Source organism: Talpa europaea (genome assembly GCF_964194135.1).
Source record: "Talpa europaea genome assembly, chromosome: 12".
In the NCBI taxonomy this organism is placed as follows: Eukaryota; Metazoa; Chordata; class Mammalia; order Eulipotyphla; family Talpidae; genus Talpa; species Talpa europaea.
In genome coordinates this window covers 81,106,571-81,125,905 of record NC_140079.1, presented here as the reverse complement: position 1 = coordinate 81,125,905, position 19,335 = coordinate 81,106,571, and the positions used below count along the sequence as shown (strand labels likewise).

At 42.0% G+C, this 19,335-nt stretch overlaps 1 protein-coding gene across 1 annotated transcript; it reads right to left on the bottom strand.

The window, feature by feature from the left end:
- Positions 1–91: 91 nt before the first annotated feature.
- On the bottom strand, positions 92–17,513 carry LOC311181730 (NXPE family member 3-like; the record flags this gene model as incomplete). The annotated part of the gene is made up of 5 exons (XM_084250166.1): positions 92–642; positions 4,430–4,642; positions 5,536–5,615; positions 10,741–11,495; positions 17,445–17,513. The coding sequence occupies 5 exons, from the start codon at positions 17,511–17,513 to the stop codon at positions 92–94; spliced, it is 1,668 nt and encodes a 555-aa protein (XP_084106292.1).
- Positions 17,514–19,335: the final 1,822 nt, after the last annotated feature.

Below are 19,335 nucleotides of genomic sequence, written 5' to 3'. Positions count from 1 at the left end.
GGATAATACTCTCCTGTGAATCACTGTTGTTCACAGTGCCATTTGTGCTGCGCTCCTCTACACAATTCCTGCCGCCTTCCATGCAGCAGCCTCAGGACCCGCAGGGGCGCTCAGCGGGGCAGAGGAAGGAGAGCAGGAAGTTCACCTCGTTGCTGACAATGAGTCTCCCTGGGTGGATGTCGTCGGGCAGGGCCAGACTGGAGGTCATTTCCCAGGCGTCCACAAAGGCCACTCGGAGGTCAGCAAAGGCAGCTCGGAGGAGGCGGTTCAGCTGCAGGGTGAACCAGTCACTGCCGTACACAGACTTGTAGCCGGTGTTGGCCAGCTTGATGACCACGAGCGTGAGGGGCTCCCGGGCCAGCAGGGCGGCCACGGCCGCCCGGATCCCGGCCAGTCGTCGCGCAAAGATGGACGGAGGGAAGGTGGTGAAGTGGGCGCCCAGGCCCAGCACCACCACGGTGTGGGGACCCCCGGCCAGGCCCCCCAGCTCCCGGACCACGGAGTGCAGGGAGGCCACGGGCGTGCGGAGGCAGCGCAGGGGCCAGCCGTGCGCGCGCCAGTGCAGCACTATGTTGCGCGTGGGCTCCACGGCCATCAGGGGCCCTGTCTGATAGGTGACGTGCAGGTCCACTGGCTTCAGGGCTGGGGGGGAGGACGAGAGAGGAGGCTTAAGAGAATTAATACAGGACATGCACCATCCTCTTGTGCAAATAAAAATCTTAGTTCCAACTTTGCAGGACATCAGCATTCTGTCCCTAAACCCTAAAGCTGCCTCCCTTCACCAAGCTTTCAAGGTTGTCAAGAATCTCACCAGTATCCATTCAGTTTGTTTTAGTTCTCTTTGGCATTTGACTTCTCTGTGCCTGTTGACCTTTTTCTAAAAACCTTCATTTCTTGCCTTTTGTTTCTCATTTTTCTACCTTTCTGGTTATTTTTTGCTCAGTTGTTTGTGTCCTGTTTTCCTTGCACTCTGTAAATGGAGGCATCCTTAACTTCTATCACTAACATCCACTTTTCTTTATCAGTTACCTGAGGAATTCATTCACTTGTATATCTTCAATTTTTGTTTAAGGTCTGATGGCTTCCTGAATTTTGATTCCACATTTTCAATGGCTTTATTAACATTTTCCCTCCAATGGTTCCCCATTGCCTGAACATTTTATACATTGCCTTGATAAATGAATCTAGCATTTCTGCACATATCTTTCTCTCTGCTTCCTGAACTTCCCTCTGTTTTCCCACATCAGTCAGCTATAGTTTTTTGGTGACATTACAGTGTTTTATGTTTTTTTTAACCTCTCCATGAGGAAACTTTCAGTCACATCTGATGCCTCTCTCTGTGAAATATGCTGGAGGGGAGGGGGCGTCCTGTGGGAATAGGACAGAGCTCTCAGACTTCAAAAGACATCAGTCACCTGGAGGACGTGTTAAAACACAGACTGCAAAGCTCCTTTCCAGAAGTTCTGATTCATAGGGTGGGGCCTGAGGCATTGCATTCTTTTTTTCTTTCTTCTTTTTTTAAAGATTTTCCATCTATGCATACCAGAACTGGAGTACAGGCCAGAGGTATGGGGGGTGAGAGGATTCACCAGAGACAGAGTGGGAAACAGAACAGGCAGACTGACTGAAATATACTGCTGAAGGGAGCAACAGGCAAGTCAGGAGAGGTCTGCTGCGCCATGTGGGTAGCTCCCTGGCTGGGAATCCAACTTGCGCCAACAGGAAGGCCCAGAAGTCGCATTCTTAACATGCTTCCAGGTAATATGGATGCTTCCAGTCTGGGCAGCACATTTTAAAGACCAATGTGATTACTGTAGAGCAGTAGGGTCCCCTTGAGGGTTGTCGTCATACATTTACATAATTTTTGACATGTCAGTGAACTGTGTTTATAGTTTCATAATTATGTAAACATTCTTCTTTTCATAGTTAAAACTAGCATCATGATTTTTTTTTTTTTTTGTACAGTAATTTCTCTCTTTCTCTTTCTCTTCCATTGGTGATATCATAAATCAGTGATAAAGATGTCTTTGGAGACTCAATCTCTATGGCAAGGGAAATACCAGCAAAAATAAACACTTGTGACTAACTCAAATCAAAACATTTACACAGTGAAAGGAAATATAAGTAGATTAAAAATACACCACTTAATGGAAGAAACGATCCACAACCAACAAGGACTAATATTCAGGATACACAAGACATGTTTTCAATTTAACAATATAAAAATCAATTTCAATTGGTAAATAGGCAGCAGATTTGAATAAGCAATTCTCCAAAGAGGATATGCACAAAGGAAGGAGATTTATGGGGAAATGTTCAATATCACTTTAAATAAGGGAGATGTATGTCATAATGATGTCATCTCACACTCATGAGAATGGCACATGTTAAGAAGACCTCCACCAACAAATGCTGGAGAGAATGTGGAGAAAGAGGAACCCTACTGTACTGTTGGTGGAAATATAAACTGGTGCAACCATTATGGAAAGCAGTCTGGATTTACCTTAAACATCTAAATGGAAATACCGTGCATCTAAATGGAAATACTGTAGCTAGAAATACCTAGCTATCCCATTCTTGGGCATCTATCCAAAGAATATGAAGCACAAAACCCCATGTGTTCCCCAATGTTCACAGAAACACTGTTTACAATAGCTAAGGCATACAAGCAGCAAAATGTTCCATTATTTGATGATTGGATCAAAAAGATGTGGGCTATCCACACCATAGAGTACTATAGGGTGAAATGCGTCATTTCAACAAAATGGAGGGGGTTTCAGAGAATTATGTGTAGTAAAGCAAGTCAGAATGACAAAAGCAAATTCTGGATTCATAGCAGACAATAGAAACAAAACATCCTGAGGGCTCTGAGGTTAAGAAGGAGGGGGAGGGGAGGGGAACTGGGGATACCAAGGATGGTGACAAGGGAAAGAAACAGAGCATTTGATTCTCCTCCCCCCAAAATAAATACATTAAAAATCAAACACACGTCAGTCATAATGACAGATTGAAAATAATAATAATAATAGCAATGAGAACAGTCAATGTTTTTCTCCAGGTGTGTTCAGTTGCACAGGTAGAGCTGCAAAGAGGCAGAGGGTAGAATGAGCCAGACTATCACCAATATTACCACATAGTCGATTCCTTCTAATCATTCTGGATTCAGCTCAAATGAAATTGCCTCAGATGCACCTTCCCTGACCACTTTATCTTCTGCCTCCTTATCATCTTTCACTTTCATATTCTTTTTTTCTCAGAGGACTTTACTCTATGTGGAATTTTTCATGTATTTATTTTTTGACTTGTTGCTAAGTCTTTTCACTAGAACTTATGCACAACAACATAGGAATCTTAACTATTGTTTTGTTTTGTTCGCTACATATTCCTAGAACCCAGAGTAGTGCCAGGACATCAGAGGTCCTCCATAAATGTTTATTGAAAGGGAGGGAGGGAACTGGAGGTGGGGGGGAGGAGGGAGGGACGGAAGGAAGGGAAGAGAGGGGTGGAGAGGAAAGGAGAGGTGGAAGGAAGAGAGGGAGGGAGAAGGAAGGGCTGAGGTGGGTGGGGGAACAAATTTGAACTTTATGTCCTTTGCATTTTAATTTTAAGAGAGTAAATGGGGATTTTATTTAGAAACTAAATGGAGACTCTTTTTGTGTTAACTGAAATTATATGAAAGTGTTTTCAAAACTGTCATTTGAGTTCATTATGTAGCTAGGTCTCCTCCATTTTGCAAGGGGGGAAAAGCTCTCGTAGACTAAAAATTAGGTATAAGTGGAATTAAACTCTAAGCACCTTTGTTTTCTCTTCCCCCTACTCTCCTCCATGTGATTAATCCTTAACTGACTCCAACTGCATTCCCGGAAACTTGGAAAATTGATTGTTTTTTAAAAAAATAAAATTCTCTGTGCCCCTTCAAGGTATGATAGTGGCATCAGAAACAAACACCTGTTGATTTTATTGAGATTACACACTGCTGGGAAAGTCAAACATCTTGGCTCATGTTGCTTAGACTACCCAGCACCTCCTTGGACCTGGAAATGCAAAGCCCCACACTTCCCTCACATTCCTCCCCACCTTTATAATCACAGCACTCCCAACAGCCAGGAAGCCAGCCTCATTAGGGTGCTAATACAGTTTCCCTTGGTGGCCATCTCATATAATAAATTCCTCTGTGTAAAGGCACCAGCAAAAGACCCTTTGGTTGTTTACAATTACATAACCTCTGGTAAACTAACCTGGGAAGGAAGTTCAAGGGTAATTACTTCACCTTCCCAATAATTGCTCCACTGCTTTTGGAGAAGTCCTAAAAGAGGTAGCTGACCTTCCTCTTCATCACAAACTTAGAGGTCTTATCCCTTAAAGTCCACCCCATTCTCTTTTTCCGTAAGGCTACAAATGTCCTACCCCTCCCCTCATGGCCACTCACAGGGCACAGTGTCATGCAGGTACTCCCACCACTGCCGAAGAGTGGAGTCCCCCATCATATGGACCACACGGCCAGCCAGACAACCCAGGATGCTGTCGCTTGTGGAGAAGGAGCGGCTGGAGCAGGTCAGTGAGTGCCACACATCTTGGTGGTAGAAGCCAGAGGGCTTTGGGTCCGGGAGCCCAGGGCAACAAGGGTGTGGTGGGGACAGAGCTATAGGAAAGGGAAAAACAGAACAGAACAATTATTTATAATTTACACTATGCCAGGTACTCTTCTGCATGCTTTTACCTGTATTTTTTTCATTTAGTCTTTTTTTTTTTCCCAGTTACTTCTTTTCTTTTCTTTCTTTTTTAAAAATTAATATTTTATTATATATAATTCTTACATCATTTTTCATTTTTGCACAATGTATGCATTTTCATTTTGGTTATATTCCCCATACAATTGCACCCCCCCCCTTATTTTGACCCTAATCCTTTCTTTCCCCACCCCTCTTCCCCGTCCCCACCCCAGTGTGTCTCTGGTTTATAGTTGCTTGTTGATGTTGATTTTTACTTTGTATTAATTGGTCTTTTTAGACCAATTGGTCCCTTAATTGGTCCCTTACTTAGGTTTTCTAAATTCCTGCTATGAGTGAGACCATCCAGTATTTTTCTTTTTCTTCATTTAGTCTTTTTATTTTTTTTAAGATTTATTTATTTATTTATTTATACAAGCACTGGGCACAGTCAGAAGCACGGGAGGGTGAGAGAATTCACCAGAGCCGCTGAGGGGAGCAGCGGGCGGCAGGAGAGGTCTGCGCGCCATGCGGGACCCTCCTCCGGTGGCCGGGGAGCAGCCGGGGATGGAACCGGCGCTGCAGAGGCTTCAGGCAGCTTCGCGACCCAGCGCTCAACTGCGCCACGGGGAGGCCCTCATTTAGTCTTTTATAAGTGAGGGCATGATCAATGATAGTGACTGACAGAGAAAACTGCTTTCTTATAATTCCTGGCAGGGGCTCAGGAATTAACCATTGACTTAAATTCATGATAAAACCCCTCTAAGTCTGTTGAATCATCTCCTTACCTGCACCCCCAACCCCAAGATATGCCAGCCCTACTCACCTAGGCTGTTGTTCCTTGTGGCTGCTATTCTGATCTGGATTGGGGAAATACCCTGAGGGAGCACCTTGTCTGTCACATTCCTGGAGAAACATCAAGAGTAAGCACTGAAGAAAGATGACCAGGTGAAAGCTTGAGTCCCATATAGGCAGTGAATATTGACTTGTAATTCTACCCTGCCTAAGTCCAAGGAGGGTTTAATGTCATTTCAATACAAATAACATATTTACACCTATAGGCAGTTATAATAAAGGAATCTGGTGTACTTTCTGCAATCAAACAGTCCAGGTAATAAAGCCACAACCAGACTGGATCATGCAGTTCTCCATGAGTATGCTAGATAGAAGAGACAAACTTTGTCTAGCACTACATTCTGGGAGGAACATGGAGCAGAGTTATTTTTTGCTATATAAAAACTCAGACAATAGGAACATAACCCCAGGTCCTTGAATGTGGGCTATGCATAGTGATGTCCAAAGAGCACCATGTGAAAGGACAGAGCACATAGCTTTACAGTAGGGAAACCTGACAAACAGCACCTCAGCCAGCAGATCCAGTTGACATCAACAGTCACAAATACTGTAGAGAGTATGCTGCCTTGATATAACCTGATGAAAATATAACTTTACCTCTGTATAAACTTTACCATCCCCCAAACTAAAACCCTAGTCTAATCATAAGAAAAACACGAAGTTCCAATAGACAGGGATACTATAATTAACCAAATACTCCTCAAAATGGTCAAGGTCATCAAAAACAAGGAAAAGGATGAGAAACTGTCACAGCCAAGAAGAACTTAAAAAAAACAGGACAACTACAAATAACATGGTATTTTCTGGAACAGAAAAAGATATTAGTTTAAAACTAAAGAAATATAAAGCCCAGAAGTAAACCCACACATATATGAACAGTTAATTAATGACAAAGGAGCTAACAAACTGCAACGGAGAAAGAAAAGTCTATTCAATAAGTGGTGCTGAGAAAACTAGGCAGTCATAAGCAAAACAATGAAACTACTACTGTCTCACAACATACACAAAAAATTAACTCTACATGGATTAAAGATTTGGATGTAAGACCTGAAAACATAAAATACATAAAAGAAGACATAGGCAAAATACCTGATGACATTGGCTTTAGGGATTTAAATTCACTGGAAAGAGAAACTGAAGCAAAAATAAACAAATGGGACTTTGTTTTCATAAGACTAAAAAGCTTCTGCACAGTTAAAGACACTATCAGTAAAGCAATATTGAATAGGAGAAAATACTTGCACATCATACATATAACAAGGGGTTAATATCCAAGCTCTATAGAGACTACATGCAACTCAACAAGAAGACAAATAATCCGATTTAAAAAATGGGCAGAAGATCTAAACAGATACTTCTTGAAAGAACACATACAGATGGCCAACCGGCACATGAAGAAATATTTATCATCATATATCATGAAGGAAATGCAAAACCACAATGAGATACCATCTTACACCCATAAGAATGGTCCAAATCAAAAGACCAGGAATAATAAGTATTGGTGAGGATGTGGAGAAAAAGGAACCCTCATATATTGTTGGTAGACCGGGTTAGCCACTAGGAAAACAGTATGGAGGTTTCTCAAAATATTAAAAATAAATTGCCATATGATTCAACAATTCTGCTCAAGGGTTTCTATCTGAAGAAAACAGTTCAAAGGGATCTATGCATGCCTATGTTCATTGCAGGGCTATTTATGATAGCCAAGTTATAGACACAACCCAGTGCCCATGACAGTAGACACAACCCAGTGCCCATGACAGTAGCTATAGAAGATGTGGCATATACACATGATGAGATACTACTCAGCTTTTAAGAAGATGAAATTTTGCCTTTTGTGATAAATGAACAGAACTGGAGGGGATTATGCTAAATAAAGAGAATATAAAAAAATAAAGAAAGAGAAAGAGAATATAAAAAAATAAAACAAAGGAACAACAAACCTAAACCAAACCTAAACCCATGCTAGGCAGAGTGCAGAGAAACCGGATCCCTCTCACATTGCTCCTAGGAATGTAGGTGGTACAACCACTCTGGGAAACAATCTGGAAGTTTCTTATAAAATGAAACATCCAGGGCCTCCCTGGTGGTTGAGCGCCGCACTGAGAAGCTGTCCACAGCCTCTGCAGCACAGATTTGATCCCGGCTGGCCGGCGAGAATCCCACATTGCGAAGCAGACCTCTCCTGTCTCTCTTGCTGCTCCCCTCAGCGGTATATTTCAGTCAGTCCGCCTGTTCTGTTCCCCGCTCTGTCTCTGGTGAATCCTCTCACCTTCCCGAGCATCTAGCCTGTACCCTGGTTCTTGTATAAATAAATAAATAAATAAATCTTTAAAAAAAAATTGAATAGTACCTGAAGTCTAGTGAACAGAATTGTACCATTGACAATTTTCCTGTTTTGATATTGTGTTACAGATATATGAGATGTTGTCATTGGGAGAAGTCAGCTGAAGGATTTATAAGACTCTATGGACTGTTTTCACAACTAGCTAACTGTAAATCTATAATTACTTCAAAATTATAAAGCTAAAAAAATTTTAAATAGTAAATAGATCCTTACAGTTACCACAAACCCCTATACTTTTCTCTCTTCCCATTCTGCTCCCTGCAAGAATGTGGTCACCATCATAAAAGTGTTTATGATCCTTATCCACATTTATAATTCAATATATATTTGTATATTTAAAATATTAAATAACATTGTTTGTAGGTTTTAAAACTTTGGATAAATATTGTAACAGATGGTCCCTAGGGAATGGGGAGGTTCCAGGTTCCCTGCTCCACCCAAGGAAGGGTGGAGCTAAGCAAGGAGGAGAAGCTGGAGAGGAGAGCAGGGGGGCTGGGAGGAAGAGGAATGGAGAGAAAGGGACCTGGAGGAGCACATGGAGCAGAGAGACATGTGAAGAAGCTGCACTGGCTTCTTGGCCTTGGACTTGTACCAGGAACTTGGGGGACATGAAAGAAGACAGCTCAAACACACATGGGTGAGACTGGTGGGGAGGGTAACAATGGCAGCATTTTTCTTGATTTTGGTTTTGCTCTTTTCCTTCCAGACTTACTTGGCCCCTTTCCATGTGTCTCCACCAGAAGGTACCTTAGACTTGTGGCAAGCTTTTGAGCTTCAGCGGCCCTGCTTTGGGTCAACCCTGTTGGGCTGGGCATTTACCCATGAGGGGCTGGGTAACTCTGGGTGCTTGATTGGAAACTATATTTTTTCTTCTCTTTATTACACACAAATTGTATTAAAGGTCTTACGCTCTTGAGTATGTTTTGTCTTAATGGGCAGATGGCAGTACCCATTTATTTTTTTATTTTTTTTTTTAAGATTTTATTTTATTTATTTATACAAGCACTGGGTACAGTCAGAAGCGCGGGAGGGTGAGAGAATTCACCAGAGCCAGAGCGGGGAGCAGAGCAGGCAGAAGGACCGAAGTACACTGCTGAGGGGAGCAGCGGGCGGCAGGAGAGGTCTGCGCGCCATGTGGGACCCTCCTCCGGTGGCCGGGGAGCAGCCGGGAATTGAACCGGCGCTGCAGAGGCTGCGGGCAGCTTCGCAACCCAGCGCTCAACCGCTGTGCCACTGGGGAGGCCCGGCAGTACCCATTTAGAGCAGGCAGGTTTGGGGGTTCTGGAGTGCCCCCCACCCTGCCTGGTAATAATATCACTTGTTTGTGTCATTATTTGCTCATGTTTTCAAAATTTACAATAAAAATGCTATAAAATAGAGCTATTCCGCATTCAGTTTAACTTCTCCATGATTCCATTGTTTCAATATATTGTCATTCATTTACCCATCGCCAATCTGTTGTCATTTAGAGTTTCTATTATTTTGCTATTACAATGTTTGCAATAAACATTCTTGTACATATTCCCTGGTCTCATGTGAGAATGTTTCTGTATAATTTGTATCTAGAAGGCAAAGTACAGTAGAATTTACAAAACATGTAAAACTGAATGAAAATGTACACAGAAATTTGGAGAATACAGCCAAAACTATATGTACAGGGAAACTGATAGCTTTAAGTATTTTTATTTCATGTGGGGAAGACTGAAATAGATTGGCTAATTGTTTTAAATCATGAAAGTAGAAAAAGGAAAGAAATCATAAAAGAAATAAAAGGAACAAATATCAAAGATACTAGGGGTCTCGTTTGTGGTGCAGAAGGTTGAGTGCAGCACTGTGAGGCTCTCTGCAGCCTCTGCAGTGCCGGTTCGATCCCTGCTGGCCGCAGAGCAACCCCCGTGGTGCAGCAGACCTCTCCTATCTCGCCCGCTGCTCCCCTCAGCAGTGTATTTCGTTTGTTCTGCCTGTTCTGTTCCCCACTCTGTCTCTGGCGGATCCTCTCACCCTCCCGGGCATCTGTTGTACCCTGGTTCTTGTATAAATAAAATAAATCTTTTTTTTTTTTTTAAAGATATCAGCAGAAACAACTGAAATAGAGCAGAGACTTCCTGGTCCTGGTAATATGACAGATCCAGGATTCACTAAGAACAACTTAAAATTCTGGATAAAATACATATCTATGTAAATGATTGGAGAGATAACAAAAGAATGAGTTCTCAGAAGACAATCTAAGAGATTTTAGTTAACAAAGCATATAAGCCATTTTTACCCCAAGTCTTTGCTCTGCCCGAAATGTCTCATCTCTTATTTTCATTGGAGAATGCCTACTTTTTTTTTTTTTAAGATTTATTTATTTATACAAGCACTGGGTACAGTCAGAAGTGCGGGAGGGTGAGAGAATTCACCAGAGCCAGAGGGGAGAGCAGAGCAGAGCAGGCAGACTGACAAAGTACACTGCTGAGGGGAGCAGCAGGCGCGGCAGGAGAGGTCTGTGCGCCATGTGGGACCCTCGCCCGGTGGCTGGGGCGTGCAGCTTCACAACCCAGCGCTCAACTGCTATGCCACCGGGGAGGCCCAGAATGCCTACTTTTTCTTTAAACCTCAGATCAATTATGACTTTCCCTAAATGGATAGCCTAACCAGTTTACTGTGCTCTATGCCTGTTAAGACATGTCTATCATATAACAGGTGCTCAGCAAAACTGTGTTCAATGAGAGCATAAATAAATGAGCATCTACAGTGGGGGAGATAATTGGGTCATTGAGACAATGTTTAGGAGGAGGTGTGTGTTAGGATGGGGGCAGGCATCCCAGACACTGAGTTTCTTACCATGCCAACAGGGCATCGTCGTGTTGCGTAGTCACCTTCAGGTAACGCCCACTTGAGTGACCAACTAGAGACTCGCATGGCAAGGTAGGGGGTTGAGCACAGAACCAGAGCTCACCAGAATCCGCATCTCTGTACTGGCACGTACGCCCTTTTGCTTCAGTTGACTGGGGATCAACATTGCAAATCACAGTCTCTTCAGCTCCTGTGGGTCCCCGGAAATATCCTTTGAAATCAACTGTGGCCTTTTTCTCTCTCCAGATTCTTCGCAGAACCGCAACTGCCTCGCTGGAGTGGATCAGCCGCACTTGCACCTGGGCCTTCCCAGCCCAGAGCAGGGGGAAGGACAGCAGGTAGGTGCCATTCTCCAGATCCTGAATGTCCCCAGCAACCCCTGCCTTCAAGTCCGGACCCAGAAGTTGTGCCCGAAACAGATCTCCGCCATGGATCTTGGGTCTGCCCTTGTGGTCTCTGGCCACCAGGATGGCCTCCAGGGACTCTCCCAGGGTATAGCTGGCCTGGGCAGGACCCCTCAGGTGATAGGTGGATGTCAGGGGGCTAGTGGAAGCCAAAAAGTCCACCTGATCTCCAGGAGTTGGAGGCCAGTACAAAAGATGAGTCAGGTTGGTGAGTTCCGGGGGGAGAGAGTATAGGAGGGGGGCAAATTCCACAGAGGTGGAGGGAGGTTTAGAGGCAGGGTAGGGTGCTGGGTACCGAAAGCTGCTGCTATCAGGCCAGGATATGATGAAATACACCATCTGTGGGCAGAGAAAAACAAAGTTCTTAGTAGCTTATGTTTCCCCCACTTTCTTCAGGGAAGGAGATTTTCATTCACCAAAGCTAGTACTCTCTGCCAGGTAGGACCCAGAAGTCCTGTCCAGCCTATACCAGGTTGTCTATTACTCCTCTGGCTGGTGTCTGAGTCGTCCTATTTATTTGAAAGAAGCATCTTGTGTGAAGGTGAAGTTATGTCTCTGGTTTAGCTGCTGTTTCCTTATCACAGCCTTATTCTTCTACTTCCACCCTCCTCCCCTCCCACAGACATACACGCAGGCCTGTATCCTGTTCTCACATTGCTAGCTTTCCTCACCTCAGAAGTCTGCTTCCCTCCCAGAAGCTGTCCTCTTTTATCTTCCTCTTCCCTCTCTCCACAACTTCACCTCCATCATTTCTACCCAAGAGTTCCAACAGAGTCAAGTGTGGGTGAGCCATTTACTCAAAGCTGTTTAAAGTTACAGAAGAAGGAATGGAGACCACCCCATAGGGAACTCCCTCTCTTAATTGGGCTCAGCGGATAACAGAAGGGATTCGACCACAGAAACCATTGGAAACGTGAGATCCCATAGAAAGGCACAGACACAAGTGTGAATTACAAAAGGACTGAGATATGGCAGATTCTCTTCTAGGAAGAGATGCTGTTTGATATGATAAGGACTCTCCTCCAGGGGCCCAGAGCTCTCTGGGAGAAACAGGGTCACAAATACAGATCAAAGAAGTGTGAGGATCCAAACAGGAAAAACAGTAGAAAGAGACCATGTTTTGTATGATGGAGGTGGGTGGGGGTGGAAGGGAATCTAGGCACCTGGTCTATCAGATTTTCATCTACTCCCATCTGTAATCCTTTTTATTTATTTATTATCAGATTTTCATCTACTCCCATCTGTAATCCTTTTTATTTATTTATTTATGTATTTGTGCGAGTCACTTTTTTTTTTTTTAAAGATTTATTTATTTATTTATACAAGTCAGAAGCACGGGAGGGTAAGAGAATTCACCAGAGCCAGAGCAGGGAACAGAACAGGCAGACTGACAAAACACACTGCTGAGGGGAGCAGCAGGTGGCAGGAGAGGTCTGCGCCATGTGGGACCCTCGCCTGCGGCCAGGGATAGAACCAGCACTGCAGAGGCTGCGGGCAGCTTTGCAGCCCCGTGCTCAACCACTGTGCCACTGGGGAGGCCCTGTAATCCTTTTTATTCAGGCAAGTGTGATTCAGAAAAAAGAAACACACTGGCACATCTCAAATTCCAGTCTGTAAGAGGATCACCAATGATTAAAATGCACAATAAAATAGATATGCAGAACACCCTAAAGCCTCAAAATAGCTATCAGAACTAATAAACAAATTTGGTAAAGTTGCAGGATACAAAATCAGCACACAAAAACCCAGTGGGCATTTCTAGATACAAACACTGAAACTTAGAAAAGGAAATTAAGAAAAAAAAATCTGATTGATAAAATAGCAACAACAAAATGCCGCAGACCAGCACAGCAGTAGACGATGAGGCCACCTCAGGGTTGAGAGAAGCGTGCAGGGTGGTCAGGGCGGTCAGGGCTCGGCGAAAGAAATGACAAACAGACACACTTCAAGAGTGAAAATCTGAGTGTAATTTTCTTTAAGTTTGTGACTAGTATATATATGTTTTCTAAAAGCACAGGAATGAATATCAAAGAAATTAGCTTGCTCACTGGCTCAGTCTATCACTATCAGGGAGGTGATCTACATAACAAGCAATGACCATTATAGAAGAAAGGAGGAAGTTTAGAAAGACAGATAAGGGATTAAAGTTTGTAGTTCTAGGAAGACGATAGGATTTTTAGCATTCTTGTAGTGGTTCTTGGTGGTCGTTATCTATTGATAAGCTTCTGCCTTTTCAGGGAACTTCCGCTGCACTTCCTCTGCTTCAGGCTGTTCTCTCCCCGCGCGCTGGTTGCCCAGCCGGATCTAGGGACCGTGGCGAAAGCCATTCCTAAAGATCACTGCGGGGAGAGGTGCAGCAGGTAGGGTTTTGCTGTTCTCCCCCTGCGCGCTGGTTGCCCAGCCGGACCTAGGGACGGTTAGCCCTAAAGGTCACTGCAGGGGGAGGTGCAGCAACAAAATACTTAGGAATAAACTTAACCAAAGCATAAAAGACTTGAACACTGAAAGTTATAAAATATTGGTTTGCCATAAAAACACACATATGGACCAATGGAACAGAACAGACAGCCCCCAAATAAATCCACACATTTATATGTATACTTGCAGCAAAAGTGCCAAGAACACCTAACAGGGAAAGCACAATCTCCTCAAGAAATGGTTAGAAAATCTGCATCTTCACATGCAGAAGAATAAATTTGGACAATATACAAAATCAAATCAAAATGGATTAAAGACTTAAATGTAAGATCTAAAATCATAAGACTGTTAGCAGAAAATGTAGGGATAGAGCTTCTTGACATTGTTCTGGGTAATGACATATATATATGAGACACTAAAAGCACAGGCAACAATAGACAAGTGGGATTGTATCAAACTAAATAGCTTCAGTATAGCAAAGGAAACAGTCAACTGAGTCAAAAGGCAACCGATAGAATGTGAGAAAATATTTGCAAACCGTATATCTGATAAGGGTCTCAATCTCCAAAACTCCTGCAACTCAACAACAAACAAATGAACGACACACAAAAAAAAAAAAATTTGAATAGACACTTCTCCAAAGAGGACATACAAACGGCCAACAGGAATATGAAAATATGCTCAATGTCATCAAGAAAACGGAAATCAAAACCACAGTATTACCTCACACTCGTCATGATGACTATTATAAAACATATACGAAAGTAAACCCAAAAGACAACAAGGATTGGCAAGCATGTAGGGAAACTAGAACCCCTGCACACAGTCAGTGGGAATGAAAAATGGTACAGTCACTATGGAAAACAGTATGGATGGTGCTAAAAGGTTAAAAATAGGCCTACTTTGTGATTTAGCAATCCCCCTTCAGGATATTTATCCAAAAGAATTGAAATCAAGATCTCAAAGGGATATTGCTATTCCCAGGATTCCTGCAACACTGTTCACAAAAACCAAGATGTGGAAATATCCATCAATAAATGAATAGATAAGGAAAATGTGGCATGTACATATAATTAAATATCATTCAGTCCCATAAAAAGAAGAAATTCTATAATATGTGATGACATTGATGAACCTTGAGTTCATTAGTAAGCTAAGTGAATGAAGTCAGTCATAGAAAGACAAACTAATCAAACTAATAGAATTAAATTGTGGGATGGTGTTTGCCAAGTCCTCAAGAGAGGAGAAACTGGAAGTTACTAATCAATCGGTGTAAAGTTTCAGTTAAGCAAGATGAATAAATTTGAGAGATCTGTTGTACAACATTGTACCTATAATACTGTGCAGTATACTTTAAAAAAAATGTTAAGCAGGTAGATCTCATGTTAAGTGTTCTTATCACAATAAAACAAAATTTAAAAATAAAAAATAGTTTATTTTCATTAAAGTGCATATTAGAGTTAAAAGCAGACATGACACAGAATTGGGAAAGCTATTTGCAAGAAACACAACAAGTGAAGGTGACTGCATCCAGAATCTATAAAAAAATTCCTACCAAAAAATGAGAAAAAAGCAGATACACTAATTAAAAATGGACAGAAGATGCTTTAACAGACATTTCACAATGAATAACTAATACCAATCAGTGAGGATGGAAAGCATCTGAATCTTTCATACTGTGCTGGCGAAAGCATACTTTGGGAAAACCACTTGAAAATTAGTGGATTGTCCAAACATTTAACATATGCATATCTTAGGATAAAGCAATTTAGCTCATTGGTGTAAACCCAACAGAAGGGTGGTTGCTCACCAAGAGACATGGACAAAGCGGCTTATACTAGCAATCTTTAAAATAGCCCCAAATTGGAAACAACCCGAATATCCACCAGTAGTGGGAGGGATAAATTGTCATGTCTCCCGACACTGAGTACTATCATGAAATAAAAGATAATCAAATAACAGCTTTACACTATCAACATGGATAAATCTCTTACAAATGCTGAATAAAAGAAGATACACATAAAATCATAATGTATAATTACATTTCCCAAATGCATAATCAGACCAAAAAACCTATATAGTGATAGTTGGAAAGAAGACAGGGTGGTGGTGACAGGGCAGGAGGCCTCTGGTGTACTGGTAATTTTTATTTATTGAGTCGAGGGATGACTCACTCTTCTGTTATCTTTTATTTCACTGAACACCTATGAGTTACAAATTTTTATGTATGAGTTCAACTGTTTCAAGAGGTCGGAAGTTTTAACTGCTACACAAAGAAGTCTCAGTCTTTTCGCTGAGAAAGTTTACTTTGGAAATGAAAACACTTTTGGACCTTCTTATGAAGGAATTAGCCAAATTCCTCATGCTATTAAATGCCTTCATGCTCCTAAAATAAAGACCAATTTGTGAATCCATCTTGCCAGATGAACCTCTTGAGAAATTAGAAATCAAAATTTTCATGTGAAATCTCCAATTGTTTAAATGCCAATAATCCATTCAAGAGTTTGAAACATGAGTTTCAATAAGCCAATCAAAATGCATCTATGGGGGCATCCCCTGGTGGCGCAGCAGTTGAGCGCTGGGCTGCGAAGCTGCCCACAGCTTCTGCAGCGCCGGTTCAATTCCCGGCCACCGGCGAGGGTCCCACATGGCGCGTAGACCTCTCCTGCCGCCCGCTGCTCCCCTCAGCAGTGTACTTTGGTTCTTCTCCCTGCTCTGGCTCTGGTGAATTCTTTCGCCCTCCCGCGCTTCTGACTGTACCCAGTGCTTGTATGAATAAATAAATCTTTAAAAAAAGAAATGCATCTATAGGGGCCTCCCTGGTGGCACAAGGGGCTAAATCTCAGCACTATGAAGCTATCCATATCAACTGCAACATGAGTTTGATCCCCTGCCAGGGAACTAATCCACATGGCACAGCTGACCTCTCCTGTCTTGCCCACTGGTCCCCTCAGCAGTATATTTCAGTCTCAATTGGCTTGTTTTGCTCCTCTCACCATCCCGCACCTCTGGCCTACACCCCAGCTCTTATATGTATAAATAAATAAAAATAAAATCTAAAAAATAAACACACATCAAAATGCATCTAACCAATAAGGCTCACAGCACCAGTTATATAACCGATTGACAAGGGGGAAATGCTTCTTCCTGGAGATATTCTTGACCTTTTGCTATATCCAAGTTTCCCAAAGAAATGATAAAGGTTACTTCAGACAATTGCCTGCTGTCCTTCCAGACAGGACCTTTTTTTTTTTTTTTTTTTTTTAACCTGAATACCTGCCTCTTTTTCTCTCCACTAAAAAGCATAACTGGACACCACAGGTTTCTGTTTCTCTTACATCGTAGCTGAACAAAACACCTTTGAAGTGTGAGAGTTTCAGCAATTGCTTCTTTCTCCATTGGGATTTCTCTAGAATAATCTCTTCTGGATTTTGTTTTGGATTTCCCCATGTGGGCCCTAGCACCCCAACACTCATGCTCAGGTAAGGAGACTGAGAACCTCCCAGATTAAGACTGAAAGTTCCCTCTCCCAGCTGAAGGCAGTCATCAGTCCAAACCTAAGTTTGCACAAAGAGAAAATTAAAGAGGGCCTCCCCTGGTGGTGCAGCCTCTGCAGCGCTGGTTCAATACCGCATGGCACGCAGACCTCTCCTGCCCGCGGGCTGCTCCCCTCAGTAGTGTATTTTGTCAGTCTGCCCGCTCTGTTCCCCACTCTGTCTCTGGTGAATTCTTTCAACCTCCCCCACTTCTGTCTGTGCCCAGTGCTTGTATAAATAAATAAATAAATCTTTAAAAAAGAAAAGAAAAAAAAAAAGAAAAGAAAACTAAAGAGCCAGCAGCGAGGGGGGCAAAGGCACTGGCAATACTCACCCAAAGCAGGACGAACAACCCCACAGGCACAACCTTGTACTTCTTGAATTGCTCCACCAAAGAACCCATGGCGGCCTGGGCTTTTCTCTGAAATATCCACTATGAAGCATGGACCTCAGCGAGGTATAAAACAAAAACAATAACTTTTAGATAGGCCCTCCCACATTAAAGTTTAACTCTGGTGACTTTCCCAGAGATGTGGAAATTGTTACGTGGCTTATGTACACATTCTGCTTGGTAGGCAAACTCTTCCAGGCCCTGTGTCTTTCAGATTCTACCTATCTAAGTCCTATTCCCTGCCCTCCCCACCTCCCAACCCCAGTGCTATTTTTTGGCCTTTGAAACCATTATAGCTTCCTGTAAGCAGGCCGATTCCATTCTGGGATGCCAAGGAACACCCTCTTCTGCACTAAGCCTGGCTTACACATCCAAGCAATTCTCTCTTTTACAACTGTAAAACTTTTATTATTAGATAATAATATCCAGACACTATTAGTGGGAGAATTAGATTTGATCATTCATTGTAGATTTTCATAAAATATGTCTGATATTCATTGTAGTTGCTTTGTTATACACTGTGACTGGGAGGTCTTTGGAGTGACAAACTCCTAATGTAAGGAGAGGGTAATTACCTGCCAGCGCTGTCAGTGAGGATTATTCCAGAAGACGGTGGAGAGGTGAGTGAGGTTTGAGGGAGGATGGGGTTCAGCACGTGATGGTGCCCACTGCCCTGAAGTACATATGATGAAATAATAAGGTAGAACAGAGAACTGGAATATCAAATCTAGAGAAAAAGATTACAAATATGGCAAGAAACGATCAACATTGCTATTTTTGATTGGACTTCAAATTTGGTGTTGAGACTGAATCAGCTGGAGTAAAAAGGTCAGTGCAAACTACATCAGTATTTCCCATCTTTCTGTCGTGAGCTAGGAATTTCACAGGATTTTGTCATATCCATCTCCTGTCTACACTACTTTTTACATAATACTTTTCCCTTAAACTTACTGACAAAATGCAAAGACATTCATTTTGAAAGGAAAAGAAATAATATCTACAAGAGTAAGGGTACAGGTATCCATCATATTTATGGAAATTTCAAACTTACAGAGAAGAATAAGAAAACAACTAAATCTCAGTGTGTCCACCACATGCTCTTTTGAATTGCAATCATTTGCTATACACAGAATTGTACAAAGCGAGTCTATATATTTCCTCAATTACTTCCCCTTCAGTTTCTCCCAAGGAATCACTGCTTGATGATATCTATGATTTCCATATTTTATATCATCCATAAAATATACACATAAACATACATTATATTGATATACATTATAAATACCTATAAAAATCCATCTATAAATAGCTATTATATTTGCCTGATTTTAACATGTAAAAAAAGTAGTTGTATCTCCTGCAACTTGCTTGTTTTCCAATGTGTCATTAAGATTTACTGCTGTTGGTATATGTAGCTCTGGTTTATTCATTTAACAAACCAAATCAAATTGCATTGTATGAATATGTCAAAATTTATTTATATGTTCTCTTGTCCATAGACATTTAGAGTGTCTCCAATTTTTCATTCTTAGATACAAAACTGCAGCTTCTCTCCTCACACTAGCCTGCATGAGGGCAGTTGTGGTGACTTCTCTAGAGAAAGCACTGCACAAACGCTCTGTGCTGATTTGTTCCCAATCTGCCATGAACTGGTGCTTTTGTAAATTATAATAAAAAACTAATTGCCAGAAAAAAAAAACTTAGACAGAAAGTGGAAGCCCTGATTTTGTTTATTAGTAGATTCAACAGACTTAAATTATATTTCAATAAATGTAATTAGAACAAACATACGAAAAGAGAAAAGACAAATTTTACACATTGTTTACTGAATATT